General features: G+C 37.5%; 1 protein-coding gene across 1 annotated transcript in view; it reads right to left on the minus strand.

The window, feature by feature from the left end:
• Positions 1–20,037, minus strand: part of slc10a7 (solute carrier family 10 member 7) — a 99,238-nt gene that overhangs the window by 27,028 nt on the left and 52,173 nt on the right. Inside the window, exons 6-7 of the mRNA XM_007899159.2 lie at positions 6,341–6,376; positions 5,350–5,433 (exon numbers count right to left, since the gene is read on the minus strand). Of these exons, the coding sequence (XP_007897350.1) occupies positions 5,350–5,433; positions 6,341–6,376 (120 nt within the window). The remainder of the gene's footprint in view (positions 1–5,349; positions 5,434–6,340; positions 6,377–20,037) is intronic.

A 20,037-nucleotide genomic window follows, 5' to 3' on the forward strand; every position in this document is an offset into this window, starting at 1 on the left:
GAAACAAAGAGTAGGGATAAACGGGTCCTTTTCAGATTGGCGGGATGTGACTAGTGGAGTGCCACAAGGATCAGTCCTTGGGCCTCAGCTATTTACCATCTACATCAACGATCTAGATGAGGACATCAAAGTTAATATATCTAAATTCGCAGATGACACAAAACTAGGAGGAAGTGTCAACACAGAGGATGACATTAAAAAAATGCAGCGAGACATAGATAGGTTAGGTGATTGGGCAGGTAGGTGGCAGATGAAGTATAATGTAGGGAAGTGCGAAGTCATCCACCTAGGTAGCAAAAACAGTAGAGCGGGTTATTTTTTAGAAGGGGAGAGATTGGAATGTGTTAGCGTCCAGAGGGACTTGGGTGTCCTTGTACACCAATCACAGAAAGTTAGTCTGCAGGTGCAGCAGCAATTAGGAAGGCGAACGGTATGTTAGCATTCATTATGAAAGGATTAGAGTATAAGAGTAGGGAAGTCTTGCTGCAACTGTATAGGGCCCTGGTGAGACCACACCTGGAATACTGTGTGCAGTTTTGGTCTCCTTATTTAAGGAAGGATGTACTTGCCTTGGAGGGGGTGCAGCGTAGATTTACTAGGTTAGTACCAGGGATGAAGGGGATGAGTTACGAGGATAGGCTGACCAATTTGGGCCTATATTCTCTAGAATATAGAAGAATTAGAGGGGATCTTATAGAAACCTATAAGATCATCAAAGGGCATGATAGAGTAGATAGTGGGAGATTGTTTCCCCTGGTTGGAGAAACTAAAACCAGGGGTCACAACCTTAAAATCAGAGGCCAGCCCTTTCGCACTGAGTTGAGGAAGAACTTCTTCACTCAAAGGGTGGTGAATGTATGGAACTCGTTACCCCAAAGGGCTGTTGACGTTCAGTCCTTGAACATATTCAAGACTGAGATAGATATATTTCTTATTGCAAAAGGAATTAAGAGATACGGGGATAAGGCAGGGTTATGGTATTAGCTGGAGTATAATTTCGAAGATCAGCCATGATTGAATGGTGGGACAGGTTCGAAGGGCCAAATGGCCTACTCCTGCTCCAATATGTTATGTTTATGTTATGTTAAGCAATTCATTAGCTTTTAAAGTGTTGTCATGAATTCACTTGAGCTTTGTCCCTGATTATCACAGGAGTACTTTATTCAAATAAATGTACCTCTTACATGTCATAATTGGCAGAGGGGATATCAGACCACTTGTGATAACGTTAACTGTTTCTGAAACATAAAAAATAAATGCAAAACAGGAAATCTGAATGCATTTTATTGCATAGCAACTTTACTGATTGAACACTGTTCAAATGCATCATAGTTAAAACCACTCCAGGGCACATCGGCTTTAAGTGCCATAAGATGGCAAACCAAAGGTCTTCAATCTTAATCTTTGTATTTGTTTAGGCTTAAATGTGTAAAAATCACATTTTGTATTTAAGATTTATTGTAGCTGACAATTAAGGTAGCTAGCCTTTTTTTTCAAAACACAATAATTTGTTGACAGTAAAATTGGAACAAAACAAATGATTCTTGTCTTAGCTACGGATTTTGGCAAGTTGAATTCCCAGTCCTGTGACAAATATGATAGCATAATTATACATGTTCTGAAGTTTCCACATTCTTTTTCTGAGGCGCTGTTCACTATATTTTGTTAACTAACTCCTTTCTCTTTGCAAAAAGTATCATAATAAATCTTTAACATCTGAAGAATAAATAGAATAAAATATCTATAAAACTACATTTGAGTACCATCTCATCTTATTGGATAAATTACAGTAGAGTTCCTCTCAATAGTTTGTTAATTAATTATGAGATAGATATGTGTTCTGTATTAACTAATTAGAGATTTATTTACATATTTGTAACTGAAAAGTATTGTCAATATCAAGTTGTACTTCCACATGAAACACTTTATAAAGGTAGAGGAAGGGTGCATGAGGATGATGGCCAAAAGTATGGTCAAAGAGATGGGTTGTGAGAAGATTTTAGGATATTTTTGAAGACAGGGAGAAAGAAGGTGGAACGTGAATAGATTTTGTGTGCGAGACAGTGAGTTCTTAATTGCAGCACAAACTATCAATAAAGATAACAATGATAGTGAATGGACAATTGTAAAATACCAATTGTTTACAACCCATCAAGGCCACGTACACAGAATTTCTAAAATCAACAGAATAACATCTCAGAAGGCTTCAAAGAGGTAGGGTTGGATGCTGAATTAGGGGGAAAGGGGGAGGAAGGTGGCCTCAGATGCGGTCAAAATTATAGGTTTTGAAGTGGGATTTCAAGATTTCAAGGTGGAGGAATGGAGGAAGAGAGTTCCAGAGACTGGGGGAATAATGACTGAATATTAATACTGGTATACACTGCAGAGGGTCATAGATTTGATTTCTGATCAATAATAAGTTAACTTTTTTAAAACTATTCTCAGCTAGACCAGTAGTTGGATGCTAGAATTAAACTCAAACCCTAGATTAGGAAGGGGAACATCCCAGCAGTATACGTATTCCAGATCGTGTCCAGTGATCACAGCATATTTCTGGGTGATAACAGAATCAACGTCAGCTCTGATACCCTCTCCAATCAAATACCTTGCCGACATACAACTGGCCACACACACAAAGAATTGCCACTTGGATCAGATATCAGAGAGGTACGCAGCCTGTATAACTGTATTCCAGCAGAATTAAAAGGAATAAAAAAAATCCCCCAATAATTGTTAATTACTAAACTCATCAGATTAGCTCGCAGAACCAATATGAAATCTCACCATATTGTTTGACACACTCCACCTCCCCCACCACCTTTCTTTATGCCTTTATCCAGTCCCCCCTCTACGATTCACATGCTCCAGATCATCCAGAACTCCACAGCTTGAATTCTCTGCCAAACAAGCCCACCACTACATTCTTACTCCCTTTCCCAGCGGATCAATTTCAAGAGCTTCATCCATACCTTTAAGTACCTCCATACCTTGCCCCACCATATCTCCTGTGTGGAGGTGATGAGATCACCTGTAGTCTTACTCCTTGTCCACTCCCTATGCTCTGCCAGCTGTGGATCTGCTTTATGTCCCCTATGCTCACCATTGGCAGTGAGCTTTCAGACCGTTTGCCTTCATTCTCTTGAACTCTCTTCTGAAATACCTCCACCTCCCTCCCTCTTCAGTATTCAAAATCTATTTAAATAAAAACAATGTTTTTAACTGCCTTTGATCACCTACTGCCTATCCTTAATCCCCACACACCCCCACCACCCAACTAGCCTGGGCTCCGTCTCTGTAAATGCTTTGAGACACAATCCTTTAGATGAAAGGTGCTTTCCAAGTTAAATTGATGTTGATGATCTGAGACAGATCAAATATCATCAATAGAAATTAAGTTATTAACTGAGTTTTACTGAATCCATATTAGTGAACACAATCATCACAGTTTTCAACCATATTTTTTTTAATTCAGTGCCCAGTACAAATAGGCCTCGTGATTTTTTCAAGTCAGTTCTATCTACAAAGTCATTGTTATGCACTACTTTATTAAAAATATGATCAGAAATAGAAAGAAATTGAAAGGATATTTACAATTCTTTGAAACTGTTTGACTAATGGATACTAAGGTTTATTTGGTTCAGATTAAGCAAACTTTTTTTTAAAAAAATTAAGTACTTTATAAATATAAATCCCCAAACACATTATCATTTTTAATGTGAAATTGTGATGGAAGACAATAACTATCTTGGTGGCATTAATTTCATGTTTTATTTATCCAGATTTGTGTTGCCTCACTGCCTTTGGTTTGTATTATGACAGTTTGCTTTTAATTTATTTTGCAAATGACTTCATGACATGACAAAGAGTGATCTGAATTATCTTTGGGGATTCTACACTTCTAAGACAAGTAGATTAGCATTCACAGCAATGTTCACCCATCTTTTAATTGCTACAGAACATTCTTTTCTTTCCAACTCTCATCTCTGTAGGCTGAAATTTAAGCAATGATGATTACATGTATGTACTGTGCTGGGAACTGAGGAAAGGTTTTTTTTAGATTGAAGAACACACAACCTATCCTGTTTTCTGGTTCAGTGCATGGGGAAAGCATTGTTATTCAATTACACTTTAGTTAGATGTTGGATGGAAATTACTGTAATGATAATGTCTAAATTCATTGTATTATCTTGTTATTATCTGGCAAACAATGTTGGGATTCTTGTTTGAAAATGACAATGCTGTAATTATGGTGTACAATATAACTAGTCTCAAAGATCTCTGCCTCATTTGAAAACAAACATGGAACACCTTCATGCAACTATGACATTGTAAATAAGTTACATAAATAAATTATGAAAAATGTAAATGGGTCCTGAGTACTATGAGGAGATAAACAATCAGAGCCAGAATACCACCAATGGAAGCTACAACTTAAAAACAGAGTCATATTGAATCAACAACTCTACAACGTAACAAAAGTTTCCAGCAGTTTCAAAATTAGCATGCACAAAACATACCTAGTTTCTCCTAATATAGATTTGGAATGGACACAATGATGTGTAGATGGATGAATGACCAAAATGCTTTGTTGACAAATCCCAAATGTTGCAAACAAAACACAAAGTAAATATCACTTGGGATTAAAACACAGTAATAGTTTGTAAGTGAACAATATTGTCTGGAAGGTTTATTTTATTGTGTTAGGATTTTAAAGTGGATTATTTCAGGATAACCTTCAGCAATAAGAGTGAATTGAGACAACTTTAAAACGTATCAGTTTTTAAGTGTTTCTTAGTCACTTCAAAGCATTACAATGATTAGATTGAAAGGCAAATTGACTAATAAAAGCCTGGGAGCATTAACCTGGGCTTTAAGACTTCAAATCTCACTACCGTGGCCTCCTTAAAAGTTAGGAATTAATGGGAAAAATAACAGCTTCTATTCAGTTTTGATGAGATTTTTCTAGATCTCTTTCTCATCAGCAAACATGCAAAGAATTNAAAAAGAGTAAGAGATTGTTATATGCAGGAAAGTGCTGAGATACAGGGGAACCCTGTTATAGCACCATTCAATATAGTGCTGTCTCACTTATAGCATAGGTTTTCTGTGGACCTGAAATTGGTCTTCAATTGCACCTCATCAAGAACATGGCCAACTGTGACTGAACCCAACTAACATGTGTTACAGTATAAAGGCAATATAATATTTTCTGTAGTTGTTGGGAACATTGTAGTTGATCTGTTGAAAAGCATCATTCTATACTTTCAGATATCAGAGTAACCACCTACATCATTCCAAAAAAGCTCTCAAAAGAAGAAATACTTATGAAGCCACAGTAATTGTGCTTACCTGACCTACAATGAGTGGAACCACAACTGTCATGAATAGCTGAGAAAATATTGATGTAAAAGGCACTGAAGAAGAAGAGCCAAGCTGCAGAAACAAAAAAAACAACGTTTGGCAATAATCAACAGTAAGAATCCGTGACAAAACAACTGAACGTGCAATAGTAAAAGTGAAAGGAAAACACACAGGGCTAAATTGCAGTTAAGATTTTTTTTTTATTTTTACATGGAGCAACTGTTTATTCGTTTCTAGCCTGAAATAATTATTTTGCAACACTATTTTAAAAAAAAAATATTTTTTATGCCTTTTCAACAATACAACAGCTTGCATTTATACAGCGCCATTCACATACAGTTATGTCGGAACACTTCACAGGGAAGGGGTTGGATGCCAAGCAAGACGGGGAGGAGGGCAAGATGGCCAAAGGGTTGTAAGAAGAAACAGGATTTGAGGTGGGACTGAAATACCAAAAGAGGGGTAAGATGGAGTGGTAGAGAAACAGAGGTCCAGAGTTTAAAGGCACAGAAACTGAAGGCCAACGAATGGTCGAACAGAGAGTGGGGGCTGGGCAGCAAGACCAAGGTATCTGAGCGGAGGAGGTGAGCAGAAGAGTAGGGAAGAACATATTTGATTTGTTTTACTCTGCATGTTTTCTTTTAAAAGTCTGTTTATATTACAAATAAATATGTATCACCCCTTTACAGAATGTATAATGATTTTATTCATTAAAGTAAAAAGCAATACAAGTTGAATGGAAAATGGTAAACTGAGTGAATTCAATTTAAATGGAAAGACAGCAAACATACTCAATTTGTGCACATACTTTATCTCAAGATTTTGCATTTTGTTGTAATAATGGTACACACAGTTTTATGAACTGAAAATCAAATTTAGTGCGACAGGAAAATAAGTTACCGAGTTAAAATGAAAATATGAAGCATGAAGCTATATTTTTTTTGTTATACATAAATAGTAATATAAAATATCAACTTACAAACAGAAGTAGTAGTAGTGGCGTGATAATAATTCCCTGAAACAGAGAGGATTAAGAATGGTGTACATTGTTCATGTAAAAATTTATATTTTTCTTGAATAAGATTTTTGTCCTTATACAGGGTGACCAAAAAGTCATGATAACTACCCTATTATCTAAAAGAAAATTCTTTAAGACTTATTAGATGTTGTAATGGTATCACAACTTGTCATCCTGTAGAATTGATTCCGTTCAGGTTGAGAATCTTTTAAGATCTAGAATATTCAAATGTTACACTTTTATTATTTCCAGGTTTGCTTATGCCAATGATCTGCTTGCCGGACTTCCCAGCTCGTTCCTGCACAGGTTGCAAAATATCCAGAACTCTGCAGCCTATGACCTCTCACATACCAGGCTTCATGAGCCTATCACTCCCATCCTTTCTTGGCTCTACTGGCTCTCCATCCCCGAGTGGATCGAGTTCAAGATCCTTGTTCTCTTAATTCCCTCCATGGTCCTGCCCCACCACACCTCTGCAACTTTCTTCACCTATACAGGTCCGGCTGTTCCCTTTGCTTGCCCGAAACTGGCTTACAGGACCCGCTCTATCCGCATCAATATCAGCAGGTGGGTTTTCACCCACATGATGCTCACCTCGCTAGACATCTCCCTAGATCGTTTGACATGCTCCCTCCCTTCCAGTACACATCCCGAATTGTCTGGTGTGAAAGGTGCTATACAAGTGTAAATTGTATTGTAAATTGATTTGACCTTTACGTTACCACTATGTGTATTCATTATAAATTGCTAATGGAATTATTGGTCATAGTTCTGAAATCTGAAGGTTTACAGGGGACTGGGTGCTGCAATAGGTTAGCACATAGATTTTTCACCTCTGAAACACAAATTCAAATCTAGTCTGGGCAGAGGGAACAAACTATTACATTCTTTGTTAGGTGGAAATGATTTAGTCTTCATCTTGTTCAAAGAGAGAATAAATACTTATTCTTTGTTTTATATGAAAATGTAACTGTCAATCTCACAAAGAGAAGCAATGAGGATGGCATGGATGCTGAAAGAAAATCACCTTTCAAAACAGAAGCTCAGGCACAGTATTGGTAAAAGACAAAAGAAAAAGAGAGCTTTATTCCACATCAGAGCTGCAAAAACTTAAGGATAAGAAAGGACAAAAGACAAACCAAAGCTTTATTCCACATTGGACCTGGGAACATTGAGGATGGGTTAAAACACAATGGGTTAGAAATCCATCTAGTGCTAGATTTACTCTATTTAGGGAGCAATTCAGAGCGTCCAGAATTTGTCAACTCTTAAAAGCAGTCTTAAATTTGAATCAGGTTTATTTGAAGACCATAGAAAACCAGCTTCAAAGTTAAAACTGAATTGAACAATTTGTCAAATTCTGTACATTGTGAAATACTAAGAAAAAGTAAATCTAGACCCAAGTGGAATGTCTCCCACATTGCCAGCTAACAAAGAAGGCAATAGTTTGTTCCCTCTGCCCAGACAGGATTTGAACTTGTGTTTCAGAGGTGAAAAATCTATGTGCTAACCTATTAGAGTACACAGTCCACTGTGAACCTTCCGATTTCAGAAATATGACCAATAATTCCATTGGCAATTTATAATGAATACATATAACAGTAATGTAAAGGTCAAATCATTGCTGGAGGAAGGAGAGATTTATTCTACATTAGATCTGGGATTACTCAGTGAATACTTTTGCCGTAAAATCTCAGAAAAGTGTTCAACATTTCCAATTATGGATATCGCTCAACTTCATGAGCACATCAATTCATCCTAAATATACTGCTGGCAGCTTTGTAAATAAAGAAGTGCCACACACATGTGGAATTAAAGTAAAACTATTGTAGCCTTACAGCTTGTATTCCTTTATGGTTTGTTAAGGAACACAAACCGTAGTTCAGTACAGAATAATAAATTAAAGCTACCATACAAAAATGTTACAGAAGAAAGCAATTTCACCCGTCAGAAAATTGTAGTCATAACTTCATCTGACTACATTTGTCATTAATAATTTTGCATGATGGACAGGGCTACTAGATTTCACGGTGACATTTTCATACAGAATGACAAAGTAGACCCCATAAAGATGCCAGATTTTCAGAGCTGTCAGACAAAGTCAAACTGCCAAAGAGTAAGCTTGTTTTTTACTGCAGCAAAAGTATTCGATTACTGATGGGAATGTGATAAAATACTATAGGTAATTTACATTTAAAATTCAGCTACTTAAATAGAATGAAATGGCAAAGTATCAAACATTTGTCAACTATCCCTATATATTTATCAACAACAACAAATTACATTTTATAGCACCTCTCTTGTCAGGAGGACATCACAGTTACTAATTACACAGTTACATCACGTGTTTCTAATTACATGTATTATTTACATTCCAGAATTTAATCTGAAAGTCAGTAATTGGAAAACTGTTTATCAACATTTCATCAGGTCTTTTTAGAAAATTTATGGGGTATCCAGAAACAATCATAAAAAAAGTAACAACAATTTGATATTTTATAACTATTAAGTCTGCAATTGATGAGGAGCAGTAGTGCATTAACTAGTCATAGGTCAATCAATTTCTTTTATTCCTTCATCCTACCCTTCCCAACCTATCCCTCACTCCTGACTGCTTTCATCCAAGATGAACATTTCAAAGGATTTCACAAAATAATAATAATCCTTGCATTTGATATGGCAGCTTATCATGTTTTGAGATGATAGAATTTACTGAGCAGGGAAGAAAGAGAGGGACTATATATAGGGTCTAAGTGTGACCGAAGACATAGTCAAAGAATAGGTTTTAAGAAACCTCTGAAGGCAGAGAGAGAAGACACAAGTTGAAGGGACTTCAGAGAATGATAGTATAGTATTAAAACTTCAAACCAGTATAAAATCAGTATTGGAATCCTAATCATTTTCAAACTTGCATTTAAATAAATTGCACTGTAGTGTACTGTCGTCGACAAATGTTCAATAAAGTTTACAGTTGTTTGAGCAGAAATATCAGTGTAGGAGGTAGAGTGTCAATAATGCCTGACCAGGAACAGCCACATACACTGTAATTTAATTTGCATGAAATCTTGCAAATAGATTTAGGCAGTCTATATCAGAAATGTTATTATTATTTCATTATAAGATTATATCAGAATGGAATTATAAAAACACTTCTCTAGAAACTGTCTTGCCTCTTCTTTCATCTCTTGAATTAATAAACTCAATTAAGAAGCAGTTACAGATTTCTATCTAATTTTCTTTAGTGCTAGACTCAAGATCATAAATCTTGCTGTTTAGCAGAAAAATAAGTCTACTTCCCTTGACAAACTTGAATGAAAATCAATACACGATTAGGCTCAAAAATGAATTATTTTTACAATTTGTTGCTCAACAGTCAAATTAATAGTAAGGCAGTTCAGAAAAGGCCCTTCCGTAGTTCTGTAATCACAAAAATCATTGATGGTCCAGGTGAGTAGAAATGTGACCCCTTCATAACATTCATATTATAATAAGTTAAATAGATTGTTGCAACCAATTATTTCCTGGGCTCACACAGGAAGAATCCCCATTTGGAGGAAGCAGCTCAACTGAGATAGTTAGCTGAAGCTAAATAACAATGTGGAACTGAGTCCAGGACTGAACCTACTCTACTGAATTGTGAGCCAAATGGCTGGACTCTTGGGGGCAGACAATCTTCTATTTAGAGATTAACTCAGATGAGAATAAAAGAATCAGTCAGTCCCAAAATGTACCAATGAAATTGTCACCAGAACACGTCAAAGCCAATCTCTGACTTGCGCCACAGAAATAGCAAGACTTCAAAAATGACAACACTCTCTAAAGCAAATTACAAATACAAAGGCAGAAAATATGCAAAACATGATTTTTTTCTTGAAACTGCCAGATGTCTAGTTTTACTTTGTGCACAAGGGACTGTAAAACAGCTCTTTCAGAAACTCGATGTAGTAACCTTGGGACAAGAACTAAGAATTTCATTATGGTTGCCTTTGATACTTCCTCATTCCCAGATCTCAAGCAAACAGCAAGCAATGAATCAGATTTAATTAATCTCTAAATGGATTTTTTTTCTCCTTAAAATAAGCAATTGTTATAATTTCTAGATCTCTTGGAAAGAGCTCCCATTTGTGCTACACAAACTTTCATTTAAAATTTTCACTTTAAGTACTTGTATATAAATATGCATGAGTATAAATATTGTTTCAAAAATGCAGATAGAAATCTAAGATTTTGTCACCTTTTAAAAAAAAGTGCTTTGCACTATTTTATTGGAATACATGTCACATAAATTACTATACAAAATTACTATACAAAACCAAAAACAATAATTAAATTGGTCATTTTCAATCTACGACTGTTTGTGGGCATTGCTGTGCGCAATTGGCTGCCGCGTTCGCCCACAAATATACAGTCAATTCACTTTACAGTGTGTTCTGTGAAGCGCTTTGGGACGTCCTCCCGATGTGAAAAGCGCTATATCAAATGCAAGGATTATTATTATTATTATTATTATTAACAGACAGCTTGGCTGGTTTAATTAATAATGTAGCTCTTGTTGAACTTAGGAAAGTTAAACTTTCCCGGTTTTGGAAGTCAAAATCCATTTTTCTAAATGAAAACTGTTGCCTAGTAATTTACTATGATTTTTACAGTATCAACTTGTTTCTTCCATGAAAAAAGTTTCATTGCAGTTTCAATGAAGATGTCAGCTATCAACTAATGTTATTACAACAACAACAAATTACATTTGTATAGCGCCTTTCACATCAGGAGAATGTCCCAAAGTTCTGGACAGTCAGGAATTTGGACCCGAGCTGGGGATTGGGATCAGGCGGGTTGGAGGGCAGAGAGGTTAGGGGTGGGAGGGTGACCGAAAATGAGGGTTTTGAGTTGTAGGTTGAAGAAGGCAAGGGAGAGAGCAAGGTGAAGGGACTGTGGGATGGAGATCAAAAGTGTAGGGGCAGAGAGGCTGAAGGCCCAACCTCCAATAGTGCTTATTAGCATAAACAAAAAGTATTATAATTACTAAATATATTTATGAAAAAACTGGTCATAAGTTTTCTTATCCCTTAAATGTATCTGTTGTACTTCTGGCTTTTTAGACTATGATCAGATTGAGAGAAAATAATTTCTACCTAATGAAAGCAACAATAATACAGGAATGACACTTTGCATATATCAGAAAAAAGAATTGTTGTCATAATATTGAAAAAAAATGAAGAATGTTATATTAATACTTTAACATACATCTAGCCACACATTCTATTTTTCTTTCGTCAGCTGGGTATCTCACACATGCGGAAACCCATCACAATGATTAAGGGTATCCAACCCAAACTGAGTTCCATGCATCCCACCTATACATGGAAATTCCTGAGATGTTAATTGTAACGGAATGCACACTCTCTCCTTGGAGAGACGCATTCTGCTTACCTAATTCTGTATTAGGCGTAAGTTGGCAAGAGCCAAGGCTTGGGAACCCCAGAGTGTGCGTTAGGGTACTGCTGGAGTCTAACATGAAAAACGTGTAGCTTGCCATTGAGGGCACTGCCTGGGAAGCTTTCCCATTGCTTACCTAGTTAGGACCACCCTACCCATTAGTGCTTTGGCTTGTAGGGTTAACAGGAGTTGAGTGGGATGACTCCCTGCCTTCAGTGACTTGTCTGCCCTTCCAAGTCCTGCCGATGAGCTGTGCGGGCTGTGCTGTCATCAACAATGCCCTGGAATATTATGAACCCACTTGGATCAGGAACCAGACCATCGAGACCCCACAGAGGGCTGGCTCGATTCCGACATTCCATTGCTATTTTTCTTCCTCATTACATTGTCCATTGTGGAGGTCAATAGCAAATTTGATGACTGCCAGATAATTTGTTTTAGTGGCTGCTTTACTTGCCAATCTCCAACTAATGGACACTTTGCAATATAAAGTCGCTCCAGAAATTGTACACTTAAAGATAAGTGAAGTTGTCCACAATGTTCAAAGAGTTAACCTCATCACATTAGCTAAATGAATTGAAAATTAGCAGAAAATAATTCATTATTCGCGACCATATCATCCCCATCCTCACCCGGCTCCACTGGCTCCTATCACTCAGAGGATATAGTTCAAGATCCTGGTCCTCACCTTCAAAGCCCTCCACAGCCTTGCTCCTTCCTACCTCTGTGCCTGCTAAGCCCCTACCAACTTGTCCACTCTCTCCGGGCACTGGGCTGCTTCATTTCCGCTGCCTTGCTCGCCCCACCATTAACGGTTGGGCCTTCAGCCTCTCTACCCTCACCCTCTGGAACTCCATCCCACAGTGCCTCTACGTCACCTCCTCCCTTGCCTCCTACAAGACCCTCCTCTTTGTCCGTTCCTTCAGTCACCCTCCTACCCCTACCCTCCCTGCTCTCCACCCTCCTGATCCCAACAACCAGCTCGGGTGCAGATTCCTGACTGTCCAGCGCTTTGGGACGTCCCTGACATGAAAGGCACAATACAAATGTAATTTTTTGTTGTATTCCCTAATAGCTCATTCCATTTCACATACAGGTCAGACATCTTCAAAGTATTTGTGACATGACCACTGTACAACCACTGGCAAAAGTCATCCCAAGTGAACTGTGTTTTATTTGCAAGAATCTGCTGTACAGTACACAGGCTCATAAGATCACAAGGCTTTGGCAATAATCAAAGTTCTCAGAGTTGAAGACCAGAGAGCCTGTGTGTGCCTGACAGTGAATTCCCGAGAGAAAATATGGTTTACATCACAGGCACCTTTGCCGGAAGCCAAAGAGCTAAGTGCTTTTTAGATGCATACAATGGCATTTTAGATGCCATTGTATGCATTTTGCAAAATGAAACAGTAAACTAAGTTTTTAGCACGTATTTGGCACATTCAGTACTTAAATGAAGTAAAATGATAAAGTAAAATTTGCGGGGCAGGCTCGAAGGGCCGAATGGCCTACTCTTGCTCCTACATGTTATGATAAGTAAATTTTCTGTATGAAAGCACTGGTAATTTGTTGTGAAAGACAGCAATGCTCCTACTGCCTCCAGCAGTGCTGGCTGCTATTTTTGTCTATCTATAGGCAGTTCAAGCTTTTAGCCTCCACGTATAATGTGGAGGTTTCCATGTACGATGTGGAGGTTTCCATGTATATGTGGAAGATTCCACATACGATGTGTTAGGATTCACAACTTCCCCCCTAACAGTCATGTAGGTGCAGTTGTCAGTACTGTAGAATATACCTTGCAGTGTAATTTGCTGGGCTGCCAATGCTGGGTAAATCCCACAGCATTCGCAACCTAAGATATTGCAGATGTGTTTGTTGAGGTGGTACTGTTGTATAAATCTAAATGTTACATACACGTGTTCAGTTAACAAAGTAGAGAAAACATCAGTGAATTAAATGCCAATGAAATTCTGTACCTTTGATTTGATAAAGCAATAGGCCTTGTTCTCAAACACATTCAGCTGCTATAGAAGAAATCATTTTGTACATGATTCCTTCTATGGATTGACTGTGTTGGATGATTAGATGAATCATCAGGTTACAAATCTATGCAATAAACCCAATAAGGCTTTAAATCTGCTGAAATGGCTTAGTTACTCTAAAAAATGAAGGTCCTACTGCAAAATGCTTTGTGTGGGCATAGACTCCCACTGTGCTACTATAATAAAAGAATAACCAGCCTAACTAAAAGAATAACTCGGTAAAAACCTTCAAAGGCAAACAAAAATATTGTAAATGTTAGGATATACTTTCAGCTCGAGTACATTTGGACTTTTTTTATTGAGAAACAAAGATTTTACTTTATAGTTTATTCACATTATTCTTTGAGAATAAGAAAAAAACATGGGTCAGGAAAGCCCAATTACTAATCAAGTGCAACCTTCCAGAAATTATGGAAAATGTACACTTTCCATGACCTCCCCACCTCCCATTTGCCAGCTTCTGGGGGAATGTTCTGCATACTGCAGAATGTCAAAGATATCCAAGATATTCAAGGTAACACTCCAATTAATCCATCCTTCAACAATTTTCAACAATTCAAACCTGAGCCTTTTCTCACCAAAGACAACATAACCTGCTCTTGCCCAGGCTCAAGAAGCAGTTGGGTGTCCCATGAACACATCACCTCAGTCTGCACCTATCCCTATATGCACCAATGCTGTTCTCAAACAGATAAATACAGTATAATTAACATGAGTCATATCAGTCAGGACCATCTGAGTTGCAGGCAAACCGTATAAATCAGATAATATCCGATTTAATCAATAATCTACACTTTGCATGCGTCTTCACCCGTCGCTGCATGTGCATTTACCGGCAAGCGTTGGTATGGCATTGAGTGCGAATCTGAGAAATGAAGTTCTTCTGCGCATGCAGTGCTAGATCAAGACTATGTTTCCTGTGATTTAATGCAGCCGTAAGTGTGCATGTGTAGACGGATCAGGACTTCACTTCCTGCAATTCAATGCAGCCGGTAAGTGCTGGAGTAATGGAGAATAGGGGAGCGGTATTATGAGTTAGGAGGTGATTAATATGAGTAGTGCAAACAAATCTAAGTATTTTTGATAGGAAACTGAATGGGACTCAGTGCATGTACAACTTAGGCATTTATATGATTTATAAGGAAAAGACTTATGTGACTTTTATTGTATGCTGTTTGATTACAATATCCATTTTTGAAGGTCTTGGCTGTTACACACAGCTACTTTTCGGTGAAAATACATTCTAATGTCTAATCCTGTTCAGACTTTTCATAAAATTACGTTCTCTAGATTTGCTGTTTTTGTCTAAGAAGTCAACTGGCCTGCTGACATTTGCGTTTTCGATAACTGAGACCTGGGTTACATCCCCTTCAATTCTATTCAATGAGTACAACTGTTCCATTCTCTGTTAAATGTGAAGCCCAATATCCCTGAATTATCCTCAGTGATCTGCTGCTGTTTATTAGTCCATCTGAAACTTTTGCTTCTATATTTCTCAAATATAAGTATTATAATTTTACAAAAAAATTGGTCGACTTTTTTAAGCACACTGGTCAGAATTACAAAAGCCTGCTCATTATTGTCTTAATCAGTGCTAGCTTGGCAGTGGGATTCGATTACTGTAATCGTAACATATTACAGCTCACTCTAGTGGTGAAAAACTGATATCAGCAATACAACTACTGTACTGTACTGCCAAAGGCTGAAATCAAATTCTGAAGAAATTGGTTATTAAAAATTCACATCACCAGCATTATCAGATGTTCAGTGATATCATAACTGTTTGCAGTGTACACATTAAAATAGATACATGTTGGAGTCTGCACAATTTGGTTTTGCCCACAAAATATAGTCACTAACTTTACAGTATGTTCTGTGAAGGGATGTGAGACATCTTGAAGACACGATAAGGCGCTGTATCAAATGCAAGGATTATTATTATTAATAATGTGAAATCCAATAGCTGCACAAAGCACCCTGCAGTTTTCAATCTGCACGAATATGAACTGGACAGTTAAATTTTCTTGAGCTGCAGCCTTTAATTTGTAATTTTAATTTGTTGAAAATTGTTTTTTGTAACTATCTGAGAAAATAATCACAGGGTTGGAAAACAAAAATAAACATTCAACTATCGCAGCTTTTATTTACTTAAAAAGTGTTACCTTTATAGTACCCGTTAGTTTACACAAAGCCTCAGTGGTGTCCAAACCAAACTTTGGAGTAATTTTTAAATGAAGTGGTTGGGTGTTCAGGTATTTCATGGAAATGAAAACTAAGTGGGATTTGTTTTGCAATTCATTTATAATGCAACACTTAAAAGTGCAGAGAAAATAAACATGAAATTACAATAGTTTGCACTTGTATAACACCTTTTTATGAAGGATGAAAATTTCAAAGTGTTTTCCAGAAGCTTTAGGGAGCACGTAGAAGAGAGAAAGAAGGTTTTAAGAATAAAATACGTTCATACAGTATTCAGCTTCAAAGATTTTTACTCTTCGTGCAATTATTACATTTTACATCATGCATCCCTGACATACAACTGTTTATAATTTGTTTGCCAAACAATCACATTACATTTCAAAGCAAAGCTAAATATAATATATTGTCCAAACCAAATCCAATTTGCTCCACTTTTTATAATACTGTAATAAGTAAAATCAGATAAAGCACTGCCTTTGTGGCCAGGAGGATGTCTCAAAGCACTTCACAGGATATACTGCAAAATGAAGTGACTGTTTTATGGGTGATCATGGCAGCCAATTTGTGCGACAAACAGCCATGGAGTGAGTGACCAATTTTATTTGGGGGATTATTGACCAGGGCACCAGGAGAAACTTTCTTCTGGGACGTGGGACTTGAACTCAGAACCTTCTGACTCAGATGGAATAATGATTTAATTTAAAGAGTAATTATAAATTTAAAAATAGCAACATAAAAAGGGTATAATCAATAGAAGACTAATTTGCCAAATTCAAATTATTTTGAAACGTTTCTGTGACTCCATACAAGAATACAATTTTGGGAAAACTTTAACATATGGCAGAACTTAAAAATATCTCATATCATGATACAAATTATCATCATGAGGTTACACAGCTTTAACAAACTGTATTATACGGTTAAAAATTAGGAATACAGTATATGTATGATAGATAGATTGCCACTAGATGGCAAAATAGGTCTGCCTGCACTAAATCAATTTCCACCTTTAACCTCAGAGCTTATTTTACATAATTTTAGATTTCAAGAAGCTGGTAACAATAGAATTTTCCTGCCTCCTTTCATGCAAATTAACACCCCAGTGCAGTGCTGGGGAACACTGCAATGTCAAGTGTGCAGTCTTTCAGATGAGATGTTAACCCAAAGTCCCATATGCCTATTCAGGTGGACTTTAAAGATACAATGGCACTAGGCAAAAAAGAAGGAAGTTTCTCCCAGTTTCTTGGCCAAACAGAAGATCAAATTGGTCATTCACTTCATGGCAGCATGCTGAACATTTCTGTGTGCAGATTGGCTGCCGTATTCATCTTCAAATACACAGTCACTACACCTTACAGTAAATCTTGTGTAGCACTCCCCAAAACAGGGCAGGGGAAAGAAAAGATTACCAAAATCATGGTCAAAGAGGTAAGTCTCAGTGTGGGATTTCAAAGTCGAGAGAGAGAGTCAGAGATACTCCGGTATGGATAATTGGAATGCATACAGAAGTACTATATAAATTCCCTCCACCGCTTTCTATCAGTCTTTACATCCTGCCTTAAAAGCTATGTCTTTGACCACTCCTATGGTCATCTTCCCCTTCCTCTCTAACCTTTTCCCTTTTGTTGGCAACTGACACCATAATTGTTAGGCGTTCCAAGACATTCTTACTTGAAGGATGCTATATAAATGCAAGTTGTTATATTAAAATTTCTGATGAACACATTTTATCAGCTGCTTCAATAATTAGTTGGATGTCATTAACCCTCGAATGGCTTTCTTGCTTATCTCTTAGGAAAGTGAAAGGAGTAGGATTAAAACAGAATCGCAGCACTGGCACCAACCAGTTTGGTTCAGGAATGAAGGCGTAGACAGATGGTGTGGCAGATTACATAAAATTTTCCCAGACCTCATTTAGCACCAAGGGTGGTGGGCTACAAGCTGCCCATTCCACAATATGAACATCACCAATCTAATCACCTTTAATTTGTCAGATTTACCAAATGGCCATCACTTTTTGAATAGTATATGCACTTATAACATTAATTGTTAAATTAACATTTCTGGTAAGATGCAAACTTTTACGCAGTTTTTGAATCAGTTCATGTCTTATTTAATATTCGTATAACCAAAACGATCGAGGAAAAACCCTTGAGAGTTAAAAATATGTTTTTGAGTTAATAGCCAAACTCAACATACTGTACATCTCACATAAACAAGTTAGTGAACAACTAACAAGATTTGAATTGGCTGCTGAATGAACCAAACATAAGCGCGATCTATATAGGGCACTATTTTGCTACATGACGGCAATGAACTTATCAATTCAGAGTTTATGGTTGAATACAACTGCTACATTGGGTTTATCAATCACCAAGAAATGTAGGACAAAGTTTGTGACCTTCGAGGGCTGGTATGGCTTTTAGAAACAGAAAACGCAATCCCTCACCTGATCAGATGCTCAAAAGTGGCTTGTTTAATGACAGCAAGATGGAAACCTACTCTTCAAAATTATAATACTGTACATGAAATGTATCAAAATCACTAGCATAATCTAGCATCATCAAGAATAAAAAAAGTTTATTAAGCAGAAATCAAAGACAAGGACACCAAAATATAAATTATTCAATTTCCCCACCTATTCAACACATTACTTAATACTTATACTTTCCACATGCCTTTCTTCTCAAGTGTATCTATCTTCCTTTTATACACTTCAATTGATTCTACTTCTACTGCCTTCTGGGCCAATGCATTTCACATTCTCACAACTGTGTGAAGAAATATTTTCTGTATTCACCTTACAATATACATTTATATATACTGAAGTACATGTTGAAGTGAACCACATGTCTGCAGAGATGTCACAGAGAGGGAACATATAGATGGTGGAGAGGAGCGAGGCAGAGCCCTGAGGAACAAAACTTGCAACTGTGCAGGGGTGTAAGAAGCTGTTTGATGCGAGAAAATGGATATGCTGGGATAGTAGGAGTGCAACCAGAATAGGACAGAACCATGAAGGTGGAGAGAGTAGAGGCGGTGGAAAAGGATGGCGTGATCGTAGTGTCAAAGGAGGAGAGATCAATGAGAACAAGGACGCAGATGGAGAGAATGCTGTTTGCGACTTTGACCAGGGTAGTCAGGTACTGTGGACTATGCTCACTCCACCTCATAAAGCCGATATAAAAAACTTGGGGTTTTGTCCAAATATCCTTCAAACCCTGTATTGGCGTTCTCACTTGCGTGGCTTACCCTCACCTCTGCAACACTGCCCACCTCCGCCGATACCTCTTTACCAGCTCCTGAAACATTGACCCTTGCCTTCACCACCTCCAGGCTCAAAGACCCTATTTGACTGACTCCCCAGCATCTCCTTACACAAACTGCTGTCCTTCTGAACTATGAAATTTGTGTCCTCCCCCGTAAGCCCATCCTCCATTGACTCCAAACGCTCCAGTCATATGCGTAAAATGCTTTGTGACATCCCCTTCCCCGACATGAAGTCACTATATAAATTACTGGTGGAACTTTTCCCCATATGTTTTCCAAACTTCATAAAGTATTGAAGATAGACCCTTATTGAGTCCCCACTGAGGAACCAGAACAGGCCACCACTGCTGACATTGCCATTCTGTCCAAGTACAGACTACAAATTGTAGTCTTTTAGAAAGACCTTATTTTTTGACATGAATCCTCCTGACCCTGACTGAGGAGCCACCAGATCCAGCAGGGATCAGGTATTACCCAGAGATTTATTCATAGCTCACTGCCCCAGGATCTTTAAATGGAGCATTATAAAAGGGCAACTGCACAATGAATCTTTCACAACACTGAAACCAAACACCAGATTCTGATGTTCTGTTCAAGCAACACTATGTTTTTTTTCCTAATTGATTCAAAGCCAAAGAATGCCAAACGGCCAAGACTTCACTGCTGGCAGAATACGCATTAGTGCAACACTTGAAGTCTGAAGCTATAATA

Source organism: Callorhinchus milii, unplaced genomic scaffold, assembly GCF_018977255.1.
Source record: "Callorhinchus milii isolate IMCB2004 unplaced genomic scaffold, IMCB_Cmil_1.0 Scaffold1, whole genome shotgun sequence".
Classification (NCBI taxonomy): domain Eukaryota; kingdom Metazoa; phylum Chordata; class Chondrichthyes; order Chimaeriformes; family Callorhinchidae; genus Callorhinchus; species Callorhinchus milii.